At 42.9% G+C, this 18899-nt stretch overlaps 1 protein-coding gene across 1 annotated transcript in view; it reads right to left on the reverse strand.

The window, feature by feature from the left end:
* Nucleotides 1-2836: 2836 nt before the first annotated feature.
* Nucleotides 2837-18899, reverse strand: part of LOC126235063 (uncharacterized) — a 559517-nt gene continuing 543454 nt past the window's right edge. The window contains exon 9 of the mRNA XM_049943798.1: nt 2837-3571. Coding sequence (XP_049799755.1) covers nt 2837-3571 — 735 coding nt within the window. The remainder of the gene's footprint in view (nt 3572-18899) is intronic.

The raw sequence follows: 18899 nt of genomic DNA on the forward strand, positions 1-18899 counted from the left end.
GAGTGCCATTACATCTCACCAAGTAACAGTCGTAGATTTGAATTACAGGTGAAGAAACGGCGTACGTGACCACTTACAGAAAATTCAAGACAGTAGACATATAGCTGATTGTAAACTTGGTGACAAAACGTAAGCACGGATTTCCTGATTTCATGGTATTTCTTCCGTCAGTTGCTATAAAATGACAGCTGAAAAAAGATTAAACAGCACTGAGAAATTTTTACAACTGTCTCAAAATAAAATGTCATGTCAGGAATCACTCATTACCCAATGCACTGAAGAAGCTGTAGAGCACACGATTGAAAAACGTAAGCATGAAGTATGGAACATCATAGCAATTGCCAGTCTAGATTTACATAGGTCGACATAGCGATTGTTCAGTTTTACTTCTGGAGACATTTGGAAATCAATTGTTTATTGTAGCCCACTTGCGAAAACTAATTTTAACGGGTATTTTGAGAAGAAAAATAAGTCCAGCATAAGACCTTCATAGTTACTCACCTAAATGTCTGTTGCTTCCAAGGAATGAATTAATTGTATGCACTTGAGTAAGATAATGAGAGATAACTGAGTCCGCAACCAGACTTCTTACTATCTTGTTCGACACTATTATGATATCAAGAAAAGCTACTAGCTAATCAGTGACATCTTCACGTATTTCTTACTACAACATTGTCTGTCTCCTTAATGTAGAGGACTACGGTAATTTCAGTTTCCGTCTAAGAACTCACATTTCCTATACACTCCACGTTCACCTTAACGAGCGAAAAATAGTCTATATGATTAATGCAACGAGATATAGAATATAGAATAAGTTTGTTTTCCGTCTAACAGATGTTCTGTATATGTAACGGATAGCTCTGTAAAAGAAGTGTGCTGTAATATGAAGCTGTTCAATATTTTCTTTCACACTTCTAAGCGAGCAGCTATGTTTGCTTAGCGCGAAGCAAAAGCTCTTTATATACCTCAGTATGCGTTATGTGAATTTACGTAGAGGTGAGACCTTGTTTTGTTTCCTTTCATGGCTTGAATTAGTTCTGCATTCTCCGACTCGTTCTGGAAAAGGATTCACTGCAAATAGATACCATGCTGGTACACCATTACTTTCCACTAATCTCGAAAACACAACAGTTACTCGCATACCTCGTTAGAAAAAAGCAATACTGCAACTACTTGTTCTTTGGCTGCTATAATTCGTCAAAACTGTTGTGAAGGCTTGGTTATTTCATGACGCGTTATATATGTCGACATTCATGAAACAAAAATGGTTCAAATGGCTCTGAGCACTATGGGACTTAACTTATGAGGTCATCAGTCCCCTAGAACGTAGAACTATTTAAACCTAATTAACCTAAGAACATCACAAATCCATGCCCGAGGCAGGATTCGAACCTGCGACCGTAGCGGTCACGGGGTTCCAGACTGTAGCGCATAGAACCGCTCGGCCACCCCGGCCGGCTCATGAAACAATGTTTATTTGCCGCAGCGATTTATCTTTACAAACGTGAACGTCACTTCTGGATCAGTACTTCAGTACACATCAGAAATTTCCGTTCTGCAGTGTAGGGCTGCTGCAGTTCAGTATCACCAATTGATTGCGTCAAGAGCGCATAGTAACAGTCTGAAATGGAAAGTCTGAAAATTTTGAATTGCATCTATAGACGATGCTTTCAGAGTAAACCAACATACGATACGATTTTGAATAGGTACTATGTTCTCAATGGTCTCTGAAATACTTGTTGAAACTGCGTGGAATACGAAAAGTGCAGGTGACAGTGAATCCTTTGAGCGTTGCCTGTTTGTTTATATTGTGTACTTTCCCTTAAACATAACGTTCAAGAACATGACGGTCACTGTAGCTATAATTGATTTTTGACTGGAGGAGACACACAGATATTCGAGCTACGCAAATGTATGTGAAACCTGTAACTCGTGTGCTGCTGATCAACAAGTAGAAACCAAACTCATGGAAAGAACGGTCAACTGGCAGAGACGATTGGGGGATCACACCACATTTGACAGTGCATTGGTTGCCAAAATTTGTAACCCCGTGGGCTCATATCGAAGTCAGTATCACAAACAGAATAAAGCAAGACATCATATATTAACTTGCTGCAAAAAGATATTTTGGATGGTACAGAAAGATGATTTGCTGTTGGTATTGGTCGTATGTATATGACAACGTGTCTGCATGTTATTTATGCTGTGCAGAATGAGTGCCACAAGCTGATAAAGCATACAGAAATCCGGCGAGGCCTGCAGAGGAACGGCGATTGGTGCAATGGTTGGCAGCTGTCTCTCTCTCTATATATATGTATATATAAAAAAAACTATCATTCGGAACTTTCAGGTCAGCAACGACCTCTCTGTCAGCGCAAATACCGCATTCTGAATCGCTGTCCATTTCCATCAACGAGTGACTTTACCCTAGAACGGCCTTATAACGGTAGAGATACGTAAGAATTTAAGAGAGTGTACTGTGACTGAGGGCACTTCAAGTGTAAAGTCGACGTAAAGTCAGTTGCGACGGTATGTGGACATGGTACACTCGAGACAAACCAGTAAGTAGCGTCTGGTGACTATTACTAGATTACTATTGTCGACGTGTTTGTAGTACGATAACAATGATATATTCGTGTGAGAAGTACATCGGATTGGAGTCTTGTAAGTGACGAGGCTTTTCTCGTGTGCACAGCGCCGTAGAGGCGTGTCAACGCAGAGTGTCCGACGCACGGTGTCTGCTCGCCGCGGGGCGGTGGCGGCCGGCCTACACGAAGTACTCGAGGTCGCCGTGCAGCGCGAGGCGCGCGCGCCGCCCCAGCAGCTGGTCTCACTGTCAGTAGGGCACGTGCGCGTCGTCTCCGTCGCCGTCGCCGTCGTCGTCGGCGTGCCTCTTGCGGCAGCAGGCGCGGCACAGCACGGCGAGGCACGCGGCCGCCATGATGCCGCCTCCCGCCGCCCCCAGCCCCACGGCCAGCCAGTTGACGGGCGCCGCCTCCTGGCGCGCGCACATCTCTCCGCTCTCGTCGTCGGCCGCCGCCGCCGCGACGCCCGCGTCGGGAGACGACACCGCGGACCCGGCCGCCGCGCCGGCGCCGACGCCGCTGGCGTTGCCGGCCTGCGACGGGCAGTTAACGACGCCGTTGCAGACGAGCCGCATCGGGATGCACAGGCCGGACTGGCCCGGGCAGACGAACTCGCACGGCTCGGAGCCGGCCGCCGCCTCGGTGAGTCGCGAGGTGGCGAGCGTGCCGTCCGGGTTGCGCGGCAGGCGGTACAGCTCGGTCCACGCGATCTTGAAGGTGGGCATGGCGGGCCAGACGCTGGCGCGGAACACCAGCCGCACCGACGGCACGGCGTCCGGCGGCGCGCGCGGCGGCAGCGACGCCGCCAGGTCGGCGGCGGTCAGGATGGGCAGCTCGCGCGACGCCGCCGCCACGTTCTCCCTGCAGATGGACAGGAAGGGCGCCGCGCGGCCCGACACGAACGCCTCCAGCCGGTTCTCGTCGCACGCCCCGTTCTCCAGCTTCATTCGGTCCACGTTCAGCCAGAGGTCACGATCCCTGTGGACCTGTTGAACAACGCGAGGAACAAACAATTACTATACAGTGTGTTTCCGTAATATAGTGCAAAATCGTACAGGACATAAAGAATGCTCCACTGAACAATTTGAAGTAGAGAACCTGGCATCGGAGAAAGCTTAGGGAGATATGGAAGTAAACTCACGTACCACATTGTCCAGCATCGCTGTCTCCCAGCTTATATGCTACTAACATGAGTAAATGTTAGGATTAGCCTAGTGGTCTAAGGCGCTGCAGTCATAGACTGTGCGGCTGGTCCCGGCGGAGGTTCGAATGCTCCCTCGGGCATGGGTGTGTGTGTTTGTCCTTAGGATAATTTAGGTTAAGTAGTGTGTAAGCTTAGGGACTGATGACCTTAGCAGTTAAGTCCCATAACATTTCACACACATTTGAACATTTGAACAGTAAATGTTTACCCGTACTGTGCTGTTTATTTCCTGCAAGGAAACGAGGACGACGAGCCTGATTACTCGGAAGTCATAATGCAGGTTTTGTTTACTTCACTTGTCCATGAGGTGGCTCTGTTGTATTGTATCTGTGTTGTCCGAATAGCGAAAGGGCTGTGAGTCAACGAAAGAGCCAATCATTACTGAATGCTCTTCAGATATGTACAGTACAGTACGATGGAACAGTACGGGTACAGTTTCACAGAACTCTCTGACATGCACTTGCGTATGGCAAAGTACGTTTTAATGCTCTCGCTGCTGAAAGGCTGCATAGGGCATGATTTGCTATCAAGCATCATCAGTCACGAGGAGTGTTTATTTCTCTCTCTATACGAATGCGCGAGACTGGTTCGTTGGAAAGACGAAACGAGAGACCTGGCAACTTGAGGACCACTCGCACACATTATTATCTCCTTAAGCTAGCCTCTCTGACACCGGGTTCCCTATATCAGGTAGTTCAACGGAGCGTCCTATATGAACTGTAAATTTTTGCAAGCTCTTACGGAAACACGTGTGCAGGCCGTATCATGAAATCCAAAAGAAATATTCATACACCAAAATCCTATTCCTGAAGCCTTCGTTTATTTGTAGTGGCGTAAGTGTATGGGAGTAATTGTACATGCTTTCATTGTTGTGTGAACATTCTGTAGTAAATTAAAAAAAAAAAAACACGTTATGAAATATAATGACATGAATCAGTACTGCCGGCCGGAGTGGCCGTGCGGTTCTAGGCGCCACAGTCTGGAGCCGAGCGACCGCTACGGTCGCAGGTTCGAATCCTGCCTCGGGCATGGATGTGTGTGATGTCGTTGTCGCATAGTGCTCAGAGCCATTTGAACCATTTGAATCTGTACTGACAACACGATAACTCCCCCTACCTCCCGCCTCCTTTACTCTTTACTGGTGGATTTTTCTCTTGTGACATCAAGTGATCAGCTTCGCATTACTTAGCGGTGTTCGGATTCGTTTAATCAGGTACTGTATTCTGAATGTAGTAATACGTCACTGATGACTTACTGAAGCCCCCTAGTTTGGCCTCGGGGAGAGCCATAGTTTTAAAACGTTAAATTATTTTCCACCGTAAAGTGCCTGCATATTGCCAAAATATGTCATTTTGCAGCTGTAATGCCTACTTCGCACTGTGGCCTGAGCCTTTTTACTAAATTTTCCAACGTTCCATGGGACCTATACTGTTTAGAATGATCTATAGTTGTAGGTAGTTCAACGTATTTGTCGCTCAGACATAAACTACATTGACGAAAAGAAAGCAATACCCAGAATGATTTGTGGGACATAACCGAATGTTGGTAAGTGTGTTTCTACATCTGAAAGATGAAGACTATTCAGTTTCACACCAGTCGCATGAGAGTGGCGCTAGTAGCGCCACTGTGAGGATACAAATCAAGTTTTCTTGAAACGTGCTGTAATGGTCGCGATCGTTCGTTACCTTTGCGATTCTACGTGTTGAATTGGTGTTAGTCAAAACTTCGTTTAAGGCGACAAATACGCCATTATCAACACCTTACTGAGTTTGAACGAGTTCGCTGAATAGGGCTACGAGAAGCAGGATGTTTCTCTTGCGATACTGCAGAAAAAGCGTGGTCGCAATGTAGCCACTGTACGTGACTGCTGGCAGCGGTGGTCAACAACATATACGGTTGCAAAAAGAATGGATCCCGGACGGCCAAATGGTAATACCGAGAGGGAAGACAGTCGTGTTCGGAATGTAACTCTGTAGCATTACACTACATTTGCAGCAGAAATTGGAGTAGTAGTTGGCACGACGGTGACAAAACGAACTCTTACAAATCGATTACTTCAAGGAGAGCTCCTGTAGCGTGCATTCCAATGACCCCAAACAACCGCCACTTGCGACTGGAGTGATGTCAAGGGAGAGCTCATTGGAGGGCGTGGTGGATGTCTGTTATGTTTTCTGATAAAAGCAGTTTCTGCCTCGGCTGTGTCTGTGTTACGAGGAGGTCAGTTGAGGGTCTAAAACCAACTGTTCTGCTAGCTAGGAAAACTAGCACTCGAACACATGCCTCTTTTGTAACTCAGCATGCTGTACAGTGTGTTGAGATGTTGTCTTGGCCTACTCGATCACCAGATCTGCCACCAATTGAGCAAATATGGGATATCACTGCATGGCAACTCCAGAGTCAGCCAAAAAAAGTATTAACTGTCCGCGTATTGACCGATCAAGTTCAACAGGCGTGAAAGCCCATCTCACAAACTTACATCCGGCACATGTACAACATAGTGCATCCACGTTTGCATGCTTTCATTCAACACTCTGGGCGTTATATTGGTTATTAATGTATCAATGTACCAGAATTTCACATGTGTAATGGCTTATATCGCTCTTACATTAACCTGTGATTTTTGAATGTTAATTAAAGAAATATGTTACCTGGACAAATGTGTTCCAAAAGTTTAATTACTGTACATTGACTATTTTTTGTGTAGCGATATTTCTCCGTCAGTGTATTGTCCTGCAGTATCTTGCAAGAAGAAAGAAATTAATGTAAAATCTGCCGTTGGTCTTCGAGATTGACTATAACTACAATTCAGCAACAAGCACTTTGCCCCAAAAGCAGTAAGAATCACAATGAATCTGACCATTTGGTAAAAGCTTATGACCGAACTGGAGAATAAAATAAATGTTTATTTAAATGAATGCAGGTTGGCTAACCGAAAGTGGAAAAAGAAAAAATCCGCTTTTGGTGTGATTCAGACCTGTTTTAAAGCAGTCGAAATTTCTCTTCCTAATCCCTAAAGTAGTTGTGCACTAATACACAAACAATTAGCTACATGAATGGAGTATGAAGTAAGTGACTGAAAAGAGTAGTTACTTATTTTCCCCCCTGTGGTTTCAATTGGTAGAGAAAAGTGACATGGGCGAAAGTAAACGGTAATAGAGGCAAGAACATTCCAGTAAGCAAATGTTGCTTCAGTTGATGGCTCTCATTCTAAATGATGACACCGTGTTTCATCTCCCACGACAGCACAGGACAGAAAATGATATTCTTCCTCGTGATACCGCTCCAGTTGCTGCAGTGATGCAGAAGTTTTGTTCAAATTCTGTTCGTCCGTTGGGCTGCACACGGATTCTGCGGAACTGCTCTGTCACGAAGGCGCGAGACGTGCCATTATTAATGCCGAAGGAGAGGCGAATGTCTTCCATCGACCACCGTCGATAATTTCTAGCGGCAGCATCAGCCGCTTCAGGACGGAAGACGGTAATGACACAGTGAGTCTCTCCTGGCCGACAGCTGTGTCTCAGTGACATCCGACCATATCGAAATCGATTATTTACACTCTGATACACGAACTCGTGACACACTGCGTTCGCCGTATTCAGCAGATTTTTGGGAACGAATTTCACTTCGACAGCTCTTCTGCAGTCAAAATTCGGACTCTACCTCGCCGTTCCTTGCTACCGGCCTCTTCAATGAAGCAGAACACACAAACACAAGACACGCTGATCTATAACGTCGAGTACCTTTAACAAATGACACAACCGTGAACGTCGTACTGCTCCTTTATGATACCCTTGAGAAGGCACATCTGCACATAAACCTACATGCGTCACCCACGTCCGCCTAATGCTCGTTATCTAGTCGATCTCGCTTTCATCCACATGGCGTCAAATCAAAAATGGTTCAAATGGTTCTGAGCACTATGGGACTTAACATCTGTGGTCATCAGTCCCCTAGAACTTAGAACTACTTAAACCTAACTAACCTAAGGACATCACACACATCCATGCCCGAGGCAGGATTCGAACCTGCGACCGTAGCAGTCGCGCGGTTCCGGACTGCGCGCCTAGAACCGCTAGACCACAGCGGCCGGCCTCGTCAAATCGATATGTATATGGGCTCCTGTGTAAATCGGAAGATGGAATCAAACAAACCCTTTTTTCTGACGTCCCATACGACATTCCTGGTCATCAAAGTCAAGGATTAACCGGTTTATAGTTCCAGATGACAAATAGGCCATTTAACATACATTTTGAGTCGTGTACCAGTTTAGCAAAAGAAAGGTAATCTTAGTTGAGAAAATATAAATTAGCTCAGTGAACGATAAGTTTTTCTGAAATTCAAAATGTATCTCAAAGGAACAATGAAGTCATTTAGAGGTAAATGTGCAGCGGAATGAATGTAAATTGATGATGGTCTATAGGCCCAGCTGTCTCTTATTCGCTGATGACTAGGTAATAAAAACTTAAAACAGTGACAATTCTATCTACATGCTGCAGAGCATGCCTGAAGACTATGGTAAGCGTGGTTGAAAAATTAACGCAAAGAAAACCACAAGGTGGTATGAGATGCTACGAATTTTTGTTTTAAATTTCGTTCTTCATTTAATAACAACGTGTAAATGTACCTGCGAATGGAAAGAGCGTAGAAAATGTCCACTGTAAGTTTGGACTAGAGTAGTGATTTCCAAAGGAGTCTACATAAACCCCCAGGGTCGACTTCATCCTCTAAGAGATCCATTTCATCGAAAAAAACATGTTGCCGTTACATTAAGTGTAAATGAAGATGAAAGTGAGATTTTGGCAGATCGTAAATGAAATTTTGAATTTTTCCCACAAAGTTGAAGCTTCCTCCTCTCTAAGTTACTATTCGTCTCTTCGGCTAAAAGAGAGGGTGGAGCAGCTCTTCATTTTAGGTCTCCTGCTTGCACCTTTCAGCGACATTGTAAATTAATTTTATACCTTCAACCAGTAAGGTATTGCCCCTTGCCTGGAATTGCACGTGACGGGCTACGAACCGTCGAAAAAACGATTGGCTGTGTGCCTTTTATGCAACCAAGTGTTGACGAGTCATGCTAAGAGCGACCATCTGAGAAGGTGTCACATTCATAAAATAGGTGAAGATTTGAAATACTTACAAAAAAACTTCAAAAGAGGCCCACGGTGAGATCTTATGTTCGCTTCGACTTCACGAAGAAATAATGTTTTGGAGGCACCTAACAATATCTCACTAAATTTGATAAAAACAAAAGTCTGTCATGAAACTTCCTGGCAGATTAAAACTGTGTGCCCGACTGAGACTCGAACTCGGGACCATTGCCTTTCACGGGCAAGTGCTCTACCAACTGAGCTACCGAAGCACGACTCACGCCCGATACCCACAGCTTTACTTCTGCCAGTATCTCGTCTCCTACCTTCCAAACTATACAGAAGCTCCGCTGCAGAGTGAAAATCTCATTCTGAAAAGTCTGTCATTTCACCTTTTGTTGTCAGAATAAAACAAGTGAAGCAAAAAGTTGGGTAGCCCAAATTTCCCATTCTACCGTTCCTTAAAGGCCAATTCCCAGGATGATAATGTTTCAACCTACATCCTAATTTTAAAAGACCTTCACACAGGTTTGAAAATATTTTGACTACGTAAATACCTTAGTGGATTATCAATCCACACAGTGTATTATTACAATACGAACAAATCCGATTAGGGTCTAAGGATAAGCATAAGGTACATTTTATAAAGGGATATCAGCAATTCTGGCTGTTACTTATCCTTTATCAGGGACCATCACTAGAAGGTTTTTGATAGTTTTCTCATCTTCACACCTTGTGGGTAGGGCTTTCAGAGTGGTTGCCAATCTTCTTATTAAAACAAATAACAGACTGTAAATCACTCAATTCGACGCACAAGTCGCCGAAGTGCCGTCAAATCTAAGGACTTGCGCCCGGCGAACGGTCTACCCGACGGTAGGCCCTAGTCACATGGCATTTACATTCATTTATCACTCAGTGAGAAGATTTAAAATCAAACATAAATAATTTGAAGCCAGAAACTGAATATATACTAGTAAAGTATAGCGCCCATTCCTGTTATCCAGTGTTGTGTGTAGGAAGTATGAGATTTGCGGAAGTATAGTCCACACTATTCCGAAGATAGGAAGGATGGACAAGCGCGAAAGCTATCGCCCAGTCTGCTTAATAGCTCTTGCATCCAAGCGAATTACAGGACTAATATAAATGAAAAAGAAACTGAAGAAAATTAGATGACTGTCAGTTTGGCATTAGTAAAGAAAAAAGCACCAGAAAGGTAACTGTGACGCTGCAGTTAATAAGGGGAGTAAGACTGAAGGGAAATTACGATATGCTTATTGGATTTGTTGAGCTAGAAAAATGCATTCGACAATGCAAAATGGACGAAGCTGTTCTACATTCTGATAAAAGTGGAAGTAAGCTACAGGGAAAGACCCATATGTACTTCATGTACAAGAAGCAAGAGAAAGCAGTCAGACTAGAAGACCAAGGCCGAAGTGTGCGGATTAAAAAGAATGTAAGATAGCGATGCAGTCTTTCGCCCTAACGTTCAATCTTCATATCGAGGAAGCAATGATGCAAATATGGGAAAGGTTCACGTGTGCTATTAGAATTTAGTATGCTAGGTTATCAATGATCAGATTCGACGATGAAATTGCAATCCTAAGTGAAAGTGAAAAAGAAATACAGGATCTGTTGGATGGAATGAACAATCTAATGGATTACAGAAAATGGATTGAGAATAAACCAGAGAAAGACAAACATATTGAGATCTAGAAGAAACGAGAATATCGAGGAACGTTACATCAAAGTTGGTGATAACGAGGTAGACAAAGTCAAAGTATTGTGCTACCTTGGAAGCAAAATAATCAACGGCAGATGAACCATATAAGAGTAGCACACCCAACGACAGCATTCCTGGCCAAGAGAAGTCTACTGGTTTCAAACATAGGCCTTAACTTCAGAAACATATGTCTGAGAGTGTACGTATGGAGAATCGTAGCATTTGAGGTGCAGAGCTGCATGAGAAGGCTGAAAAATAGGTGGACTTATAAGGTAAAGAACGAGAAGGATCGCCACAGAATCGGCGAGGAAATGAACAAATGGGAAGAAACGAAAATGTGGAAAACACTGACAAGATGAAGAGAGAGGATGGTAGGTAGTTTTAAGGCACTAGGGAATGACATCCATGGCACCAGAGGGTGCTGAAGAGGATAAACATATGTAAGAAAAGACAGAAATTGGAATACAGGCAGCAAATAATGGAGATTGTAGGATGCAATTGGTACTCTTACGTTACATGAAGTGCTTAGCACAGGAGAAGAATTACTGGTGGCCCGTATCAAAGCGTAGAGGAAACGTATGACACACAAACACACACAAATGCACAAACAAATTTTAAAAAAAGAAGTACTTCGTATCCAGACGCTCACTACAGATGGGCTCCACTTATTTAGACACTGTGAGACTTCCTGGAAAGCAACAGAAGACTGGCGGATATAGTTTAACTATTTGCTTTTCTCTGAAAGGGTTGTCCCATTTAAAAACTGACTGACAAATGAGGAATGTTCGAGCACATGGGGTTACTTGAGCGAATGCCTGAGGGCACTACTGTGGCAAACAAGTGGGTATATTGTTGGGTTGTAGCCTTGTTGACAACACAGAAATGCAGATAAATACTTGGAGGAATTCTTGGCGGTTTTCCAAGAAGACCAGTGTGCGATCATCTAGGTAATCAACAGGTAATGCTAGGAGATAAGAGGACACAATAATACGCTTCGGCAGCAAGGTAGCAATCTGCCTGAAGAGCGGCTGGACGGGCTGTCACCCTGGAGAAAAAGGAAGGAGTTAAGCGGCAGAGAGCGCAGCGTCACAGCCGTGGGACATGGAAGATGAAGACGACCAGCTGTCAACGAACCGCTGCACGGTATAGAGGACACTGACAAGTCCGCCGACATTTTATCACAGTCCGACATGTACCAAATGAGTTGGTTGATCTTCCACTTTACTTCCTCCGTTACTGAATCGCTTCTATTTGCAATGAAATCGGTGGTGAGATTATATTTTTACTGATACGTGAATGATAGAGGAAATTATCCTAATATGGACGAATCCGTAGTAAGTTTTGCTCTTTTGAAGAGCGCGCTGCAGACCGTAGTGTAAAGCAGTCGCCTTCCGTTTCTGGCGGTGGCGCCGCTGTGGCAATCGCGGCTTTGGTGGCTCTCTCTGGTGGGAAAGGGAAAAGTTGCCTGTTCACGTGCATTCAAGCGGCGCTATAAGCTCGCCAGGGGCAGTCTCTCAGGCCTGGTGAGTCTGTCAGTCTGAGTCAGTCAGTCGGAGGCAGTTGGTCAGCCAGGGTAGTCTGTCAGTCGCCGAGTCTGGCTAGTTGGTCAGCGAAGTTAGTATGGGTCTGTCTCTCGTCCGCATTGGTGAGGCGGTTAGTGTCTTTCTGTCTGTCGTCCGGAGTGCTAGTATGTGTTAGGCCGCCAGTCTGCTCGAGTTACTCGGGCAACGGTCATTGGCGGTTGGATTGTTCGTTGGTGGGTCGCACACTGGGACACAAGATGAGTTGTGTGCCTGGAGCGTCGGCGCGTGTGAGGTCGCCACTTGAGTCCAGTGGCCGCGCCGTATAGCGAGGCGCAGTGGCTTCGCGGCTGACACGATAGCAACTGGAGCCAACCCACGATATCGGGCTGGCCGGGGCGAGCTGCGACGCCGTGAAACGGGAGATCGGCGCGCCTTCCTGCGTCCGTTGAAGCGGCTGGCAGCGGACGGTTCGGGAGAGCGTTTTGGGGATGCTGCGCCAGGTCTTCGCCAGAAATCGCAGTTATTAGAACTTACGTGATTTGTGATATGTTGTTTCAGGTACTTGTTAAATTCTACTTGTGTTGGTCTTCAGTCTCTCGTCCCCAGCTTGCTCGTTTGTCTCTCGTCCGCATTTGTTGGGCAGTTAGTGTCTGTCTGTCGGTCTGTCGGTCGGTGTGCCGTACGTTAATAGCTGCCGCTGTCATGTTCTTCGGATTCGGTGTTAACGAATTTATAGAATTAAGGTACCACGAACCTACTACGGTGTCGTAGCAGGCGGAGAGGTGATACTCCGACGTGGCGCGTCCCAGGTGGCGGATAGGGGGGTCCTCACCGGTTTACCGGCGGACTTGAGCGAAATAAAATAACTCTCGCGGACCAAACACTAAACAACCTCTACGGCTAACAACCGCAGTTGTAACTCGGAGCTTGCTCCATACAAGGTTGACTACCTTTGAAAGTCAAACATGGAAGGAAATCTTTCAAGGAATAATCCACCGCTTGGCAATAACCAAGGAAGACTGCACTCGGATACGGTGGGCAGTCACCTGAAAGATAACTTGGATGAGTCGGAGCATCTGAAAATACCCAAAACGGACAGACGACCAAAACTCAAGACAAGACAAATAAACTACATTGCGACACACAATATAAATTCCCTCATACAACCAGGCAAACTCAAAATTCTGACGGATGAAATGGATCGCAAGGGGATTCTCATAACCGGACTTCAAGAAATGAGAAATACTGATCAGGAGCCGATAGAATCACAAGGATATAGGATTTATAAGGGAATACCAGGAAAAAGAGTCATGAAACAGTGTCCACAATTTGGAACAGGATTCGTGGTGAGTCTGAAAATAATAGAGTCCATAATAGAATTTAAAGCACAATCTCCCAGGCTCTCAACATTAACTCTAAAAGCTGCAAATAAAATGTACACAATAATAAATGCCCATGCCCCGACAAATGATAAAAATAATAAAAAAGAACACAGAGAAGAGGTAGAAAAATTTTGGGAGCTCTTAGATCAAACGACGAATAACATTAATAAAAATCACATCAAAATTTTAATTGGAGACTTCAATGCCCAGTTAGGAAGGGAAAAGAGATATAGAGACATAATAGGGAAATGGACAGCACAAAGAAGAACAAACAAAAATGGCATAAGACTAGTGGAATTTTGCAGAAACCATGACATGATCTCAAAGTCGACGTATTTTAAGAGAAGACCAAGTAAACTTAAAACTTGGAAACATCCAGACTGGAAAAAAGGAGAATGGCAACTGGACCATGTCTGCATGGATAAGAATTACCACAAGGAAATTTACAATGTGAAAGTACTGAGAGGGACAGATACCGGATCAGATCATTACATGATAAAAATTAAAATTAAATTAACCCCATTAGCAAAGAAAAAATCCCACCAGAAGAAGAAGAGAACCTATGACCCTCATAAACTGATACAAAATGAGGATTATGAAGCACAAACCAGGGATATAAAAATAACAGATGATCTGGAAGAAATAATTCCCAAATTGAAACAAATAGCTGAACAAGTTGCCCCTATAAATCCAAGGAAAAAACACCAGTGGTGGAACGATGAATGTGATGAAGCAGTGTTGGATCGACACCAAGCCTGGTTAAGGCATCAAAATGAAAAAACAGAAAAATCATATTTGGAACTCACAAAACAAAGGAAGACAACACAAAAAATAATAAGGAGAGTTAAACGTCAGTACCAAAAAGATATACTTCTAATGATAGAAACAAATAGTGAAAAAACAAACTCAAGAGACTATTACAAAATATTTGGCAGACAATTACAAAGATATGATCCTCCAACATTAATGTTAAAAGATAAAGATAATAGCCTAGCCCATAGCAATAGTAAAAATACAGAAATTCTAGCAGAAACATTTAACAAGTTACTAAATTGTGAAGATCCCCCAGAACTTCTTCAGATAAACACAGAAACCCCAATTAAAACACCAGCAGAAAATATAAATCCACCTACAATTAATGAGGTCTACAGAGCTTTGAAAGAACTCAAAAACTACAAAGCAAGTGGAGAAGATCAATCGTTTGCTGAACTTTGGAAATATGCAGCAGAACCAGTAAAGATAGCATTACACAAATGCATAGTAAAAATCTGGAATGAAGAGAAATTACCAGAAAATTGGACTACTGCTATAATACATCCATTACATAAGAAAGGAGAAAAATCAAATCCAGACAACTATAGAGGAATTTCCCTTTTGGACTGCACGTATAAGATCATGTCAAGAATACTATACAACCGCTGTAAAGATCAACTAGAACTGGAACTGGGAGAATATCAAGGAGGATTTAGATCCTGGAGAAGCTGCCCAGAACAGATAATCACCCTGAAGTTAGTTATGGATGTCTACAAAAGAAGGCAAAAACAACTAGTCATAACCTTTGTAGATTTCAAAAAGGCGTATGATTGCATCCATAGATCTCCAATGATGAAAATATTAAGGAATTTTGGACTTCATCCTAAATTAATAAAAATGATACAGTTAACCTTAACAAACACCAAATCCAAAGTAAAATTTAGAGGAGAAATATCTGAACCATTTACGATTAAAACAGGGTTGAGACAGGGAGATTGTTTATCACCATTGCTATTCAATTGTGCTCTTGAATATGTAATGTGAGAATGGTACAAGGAAAATCCTATGAATATTAAAATTGGGACTAAGAAAGATAAAATAAACCTAAATTGCTTGGGATTTGCTGATGACCTAGCATTACTAGCTAATAATATTCAGGAAGCCACGAAACAAATAACAAGCTTACAAAATATAGCACAAAAATTAGGACTCCAAATATCATTTGAAAAGACTGAAATAATGGTAACGGATCCACTTGTAATAGATCACATCACAGTGAATAATAGGGAAATTAAAATAGTGAAACAATTTAAATACCTGGGTGAAATTATAACACATAAATTGGACGAGAAACCTGCATGGCGAGCAAGAACTAATAAAATGATAAAAGCTCAAAAACTAACGTGGTCTACGTACAATAAAAAATGTCTATCAATTAAAACAAAATTAAAACTTTACAAGATGGTGGTTCAACCAGAGGTTACATACGGAAGTGAAACTCTTTTTAAAGTCACCCAGAAAAACAGAATTGACAAAATTTTAAAAGTAGAGAGAAGAATTGCTAGAACATGCATAAATAAGAAATATCAAAAAGCTGGGCAATGGCGGATAGTTCCAAATGAAGTGGTATACAGAGAACTGGAGCCCATCACTGATACTATACGAAAGAAAAGGATCTCTTTTTGTGGTCACATTCTGAGGACACCAGAAACCAGATTATCAAGGAAAATTATTGAGAAACTCTGGAAGTTGAAACAACAAGGAGGATGGCTTAAGGAAATAAGAGAGGATATGGAAGAACTGGAAATAACCCTGGATGATTTGCAGAACAAAACGCCAAATTTAAAGAAGTTGAGGGACACAGAAATAAGATTTAAACCAAAAATTGACAAACGACATACAATGAAAAGGGTATTTACAGATGAGGAACGACGAAAAGCATCGGAACGAATGAAGAGATACTGGGCCACTCGGAAGGGGAAAATACCAAAGAAGAGGACCAGAAATGATTGACTGAAGTGGTCCAATGAGGCCGTAAAAGCAGAAGAAGAAGAAGAAGAAGAAGAAGAATTAAGGTAAAGGCCGATTCTTGAAATATGTTTTTATCTTGCCTATCACCTTGCCAGGCGGTATATGTGTAATGTAGAGAATGTAAGTCTCAATTTCATGGGATTTATTTAAATAGTCATTTTTATAACGTTGCCACCCTTCCACGGCAAGAGCCCTTTCAAAAACGAATTGCACTTTTGGTGGAAAATAATTTCTTAGTGTGACTGTTTGTATCATTTCCATAGCTCTTACGGGGTGCATAGTTAATGTGTTTGTGTGAGTTTTAAAATTTTTAGCTTAAAGTAATCTGGTATGTTGCAGATTTGCACCCGTGTAGTTTTTCAAAGTTCGTCGTGAGCGGTCGTGATTACGGCCGTGTTGAAAGGAAAGGGAGCGGAAGCTTCTCAGCCCGAAGGCTCCTAATGTAACAAAAAAAATGGTGCTTTTCTGCTTATAATTTTAAATCTGTTTTGAAAAAGCTTTAGGAATAAAATTCACATTTGTTAAATTGTAACTTGATATTTAGTGGATGATTTTCTGCTTATAAATTTTAAATCTGTTTTTGGAAAGGCGTTTATGAATAAGATTTCCATTGGTTGAAGTTCAATTTGTTTCCATCAGTTACTCCTTGGCAACGACTTCCTCGCTGACATGGTGTGTTAATGTTCTTGATGAATCGCTAGAAAATAGAGTAAATTCTTTAAGAAAAGATTTTGAAAGTATATACCACGGTTCATGGACTTTCCCTCGAAAGCGGATTGCATGGTCTCTTGGTTATGCATTGTCCCGAACTCCAGTGAGACAAAGTGTAAGTCGTAGCTGAGGCATGTACTACCGTGTAGCGGAGTGCACAAGTTACGCACTTCAATTGTTACTTATCAGTTCGCCACTACATGGTTTGACGACGAAAAAATTTTTACACTGCGATACATTTTTCGTTGTTTCTCGTAAATATTGGCATTTGAGCATCTGTATTTATATATGTGTTCTTGTTTATTAAGGTTTAACGTTAATGTTCACGATTAAACTGTTTCATTTAGATGTTCGGCTATAAATTGATTTGGTTGACATCAAGTAGGATGTAACTGCGCAAAATCGACCCCCTTATGTTACTAAACAGGACTCCTTACTTTTTCATGTTTAACCCGTTCGCGGCTGCTAGGACTCAGCGTACAGTCTGCCTAACCAACCAAAGTGGGTGAAGGTATTGTGCCCTCAATCGGCGGGCGTCTGACAGCAGGACGACCGCTACAAGCTGCGGCCACTCACGGCTAATCGGACATTTCAGGGTGCATAAAACCACTCTCCAACAAAATTCGTTGTAAAATCACTGTCACACTGTACAGTCACAGTCGTTGAAATTTCTAATGCCCACGTAAGGGAGATTCAAAACTAATCCTAGCTTACTGTTATACGTTTGTCCTGGTGAGAGGAAAAGTTAGTTTAGAGAAATTATACGAACTTCCCTATCTGTGATCGGAAAATTCTGGAACTTGAGATTTACACTCGTAAAGTACATGCCTGAACCATATCAAAATCTCATTAATATCAGAATAATACGGTTGAACATATAAAGTTTGAAAAAGAGTAGTTCCTAGCGATGGGTCCCAAAGCACGGACCATCTGTTTCGCATCAGCAGTGAGTGTTCCTGAGAAAATGCACGTATTTTGCTACACTTCTTGCTTTCTGCAACATTTTTTACGTGAGTTGCGCAGGATAATTCATGCGTTTCCACATTATAAAGGGTGTCTGTCATGTGTATTTTGTAGATGAGAAAAACAAATCACAGCTAATTGGGCCGTGCATGCCGTCTCCTGTTCCTCGCGGCCGCGAGAGTTCCTGAGAAACTGCAGGTATTTTGTTATACGTCTGATACGTTACTTGAGTAGAATAATTCATTCCTTTTTACGTTACAGGTCTTCTTTCTAGATTAGTAAATCAGATTACAGTTGCTTGGAAGTACGTCCGTTATCGGTTTCGCGCGGCCGAGAGTGTTGATGCGAAACTGCAAGTATTTTAGTACACTATTCCCCTCTCGTAACACATCTGATACGTTAGTTCATTAGGATATGTTCCCTTCAGACAGTATATGTTTGTGTAATATGTCTTGTGTTCGACAGAAAATGAAATTGTGTCTATTCGATCAAGTCGTAAGCAGAGGGGAACCTGGAGCAGGTGAGAGCTGTAGTGCTTTCCGACATTGCAAAGAACAGTTAACGAAGGCGTTGGTAGGAATGTTTAAATGCTGACAAGGGCCAGTAGCCATTGTTTTGTGCACGTTTACCTGCTCCCACGCACAGCCGTCAGGTCCTGCTGCCTGCCGGGCGTAAATGAATGCCTTAGTCTGGCCGTTTTGTCTGTCGGGCGTTCATGTACGCCCGTAGCCGTCTGCGCGCTCTATCTTTCGAGCATACACGTATGCTCGTAACAGCGAGAGGGTTGAATTCTCTTATTCTCTTGCCATTACGTATCTGACTCCAATAACACACTGGGAGAGGTTGGTAAAAGAGGGCAGATGGGCTGAAAGGAAGGCAGTGAACAGTTTAATGTTCGAAAAACAACATTTATTAAACTATCTAACATGAATGGTACACCTGG

Source organism: Schistocerca nitens, chromosome 2 (genome assembly GCF_023898315.1).
Source record: "Schistocerca nitens isolate TAMUIC-IGC-003100 chromosome 2, iqSchNite1.1, whole genome shotgun sequence".
Lineage (NCBI taxonomy): Eukaryota > Metazoa > Arthropoda > Insecta > Orthoptera > Acrididae > Schistocerca > Schistocerca nitens.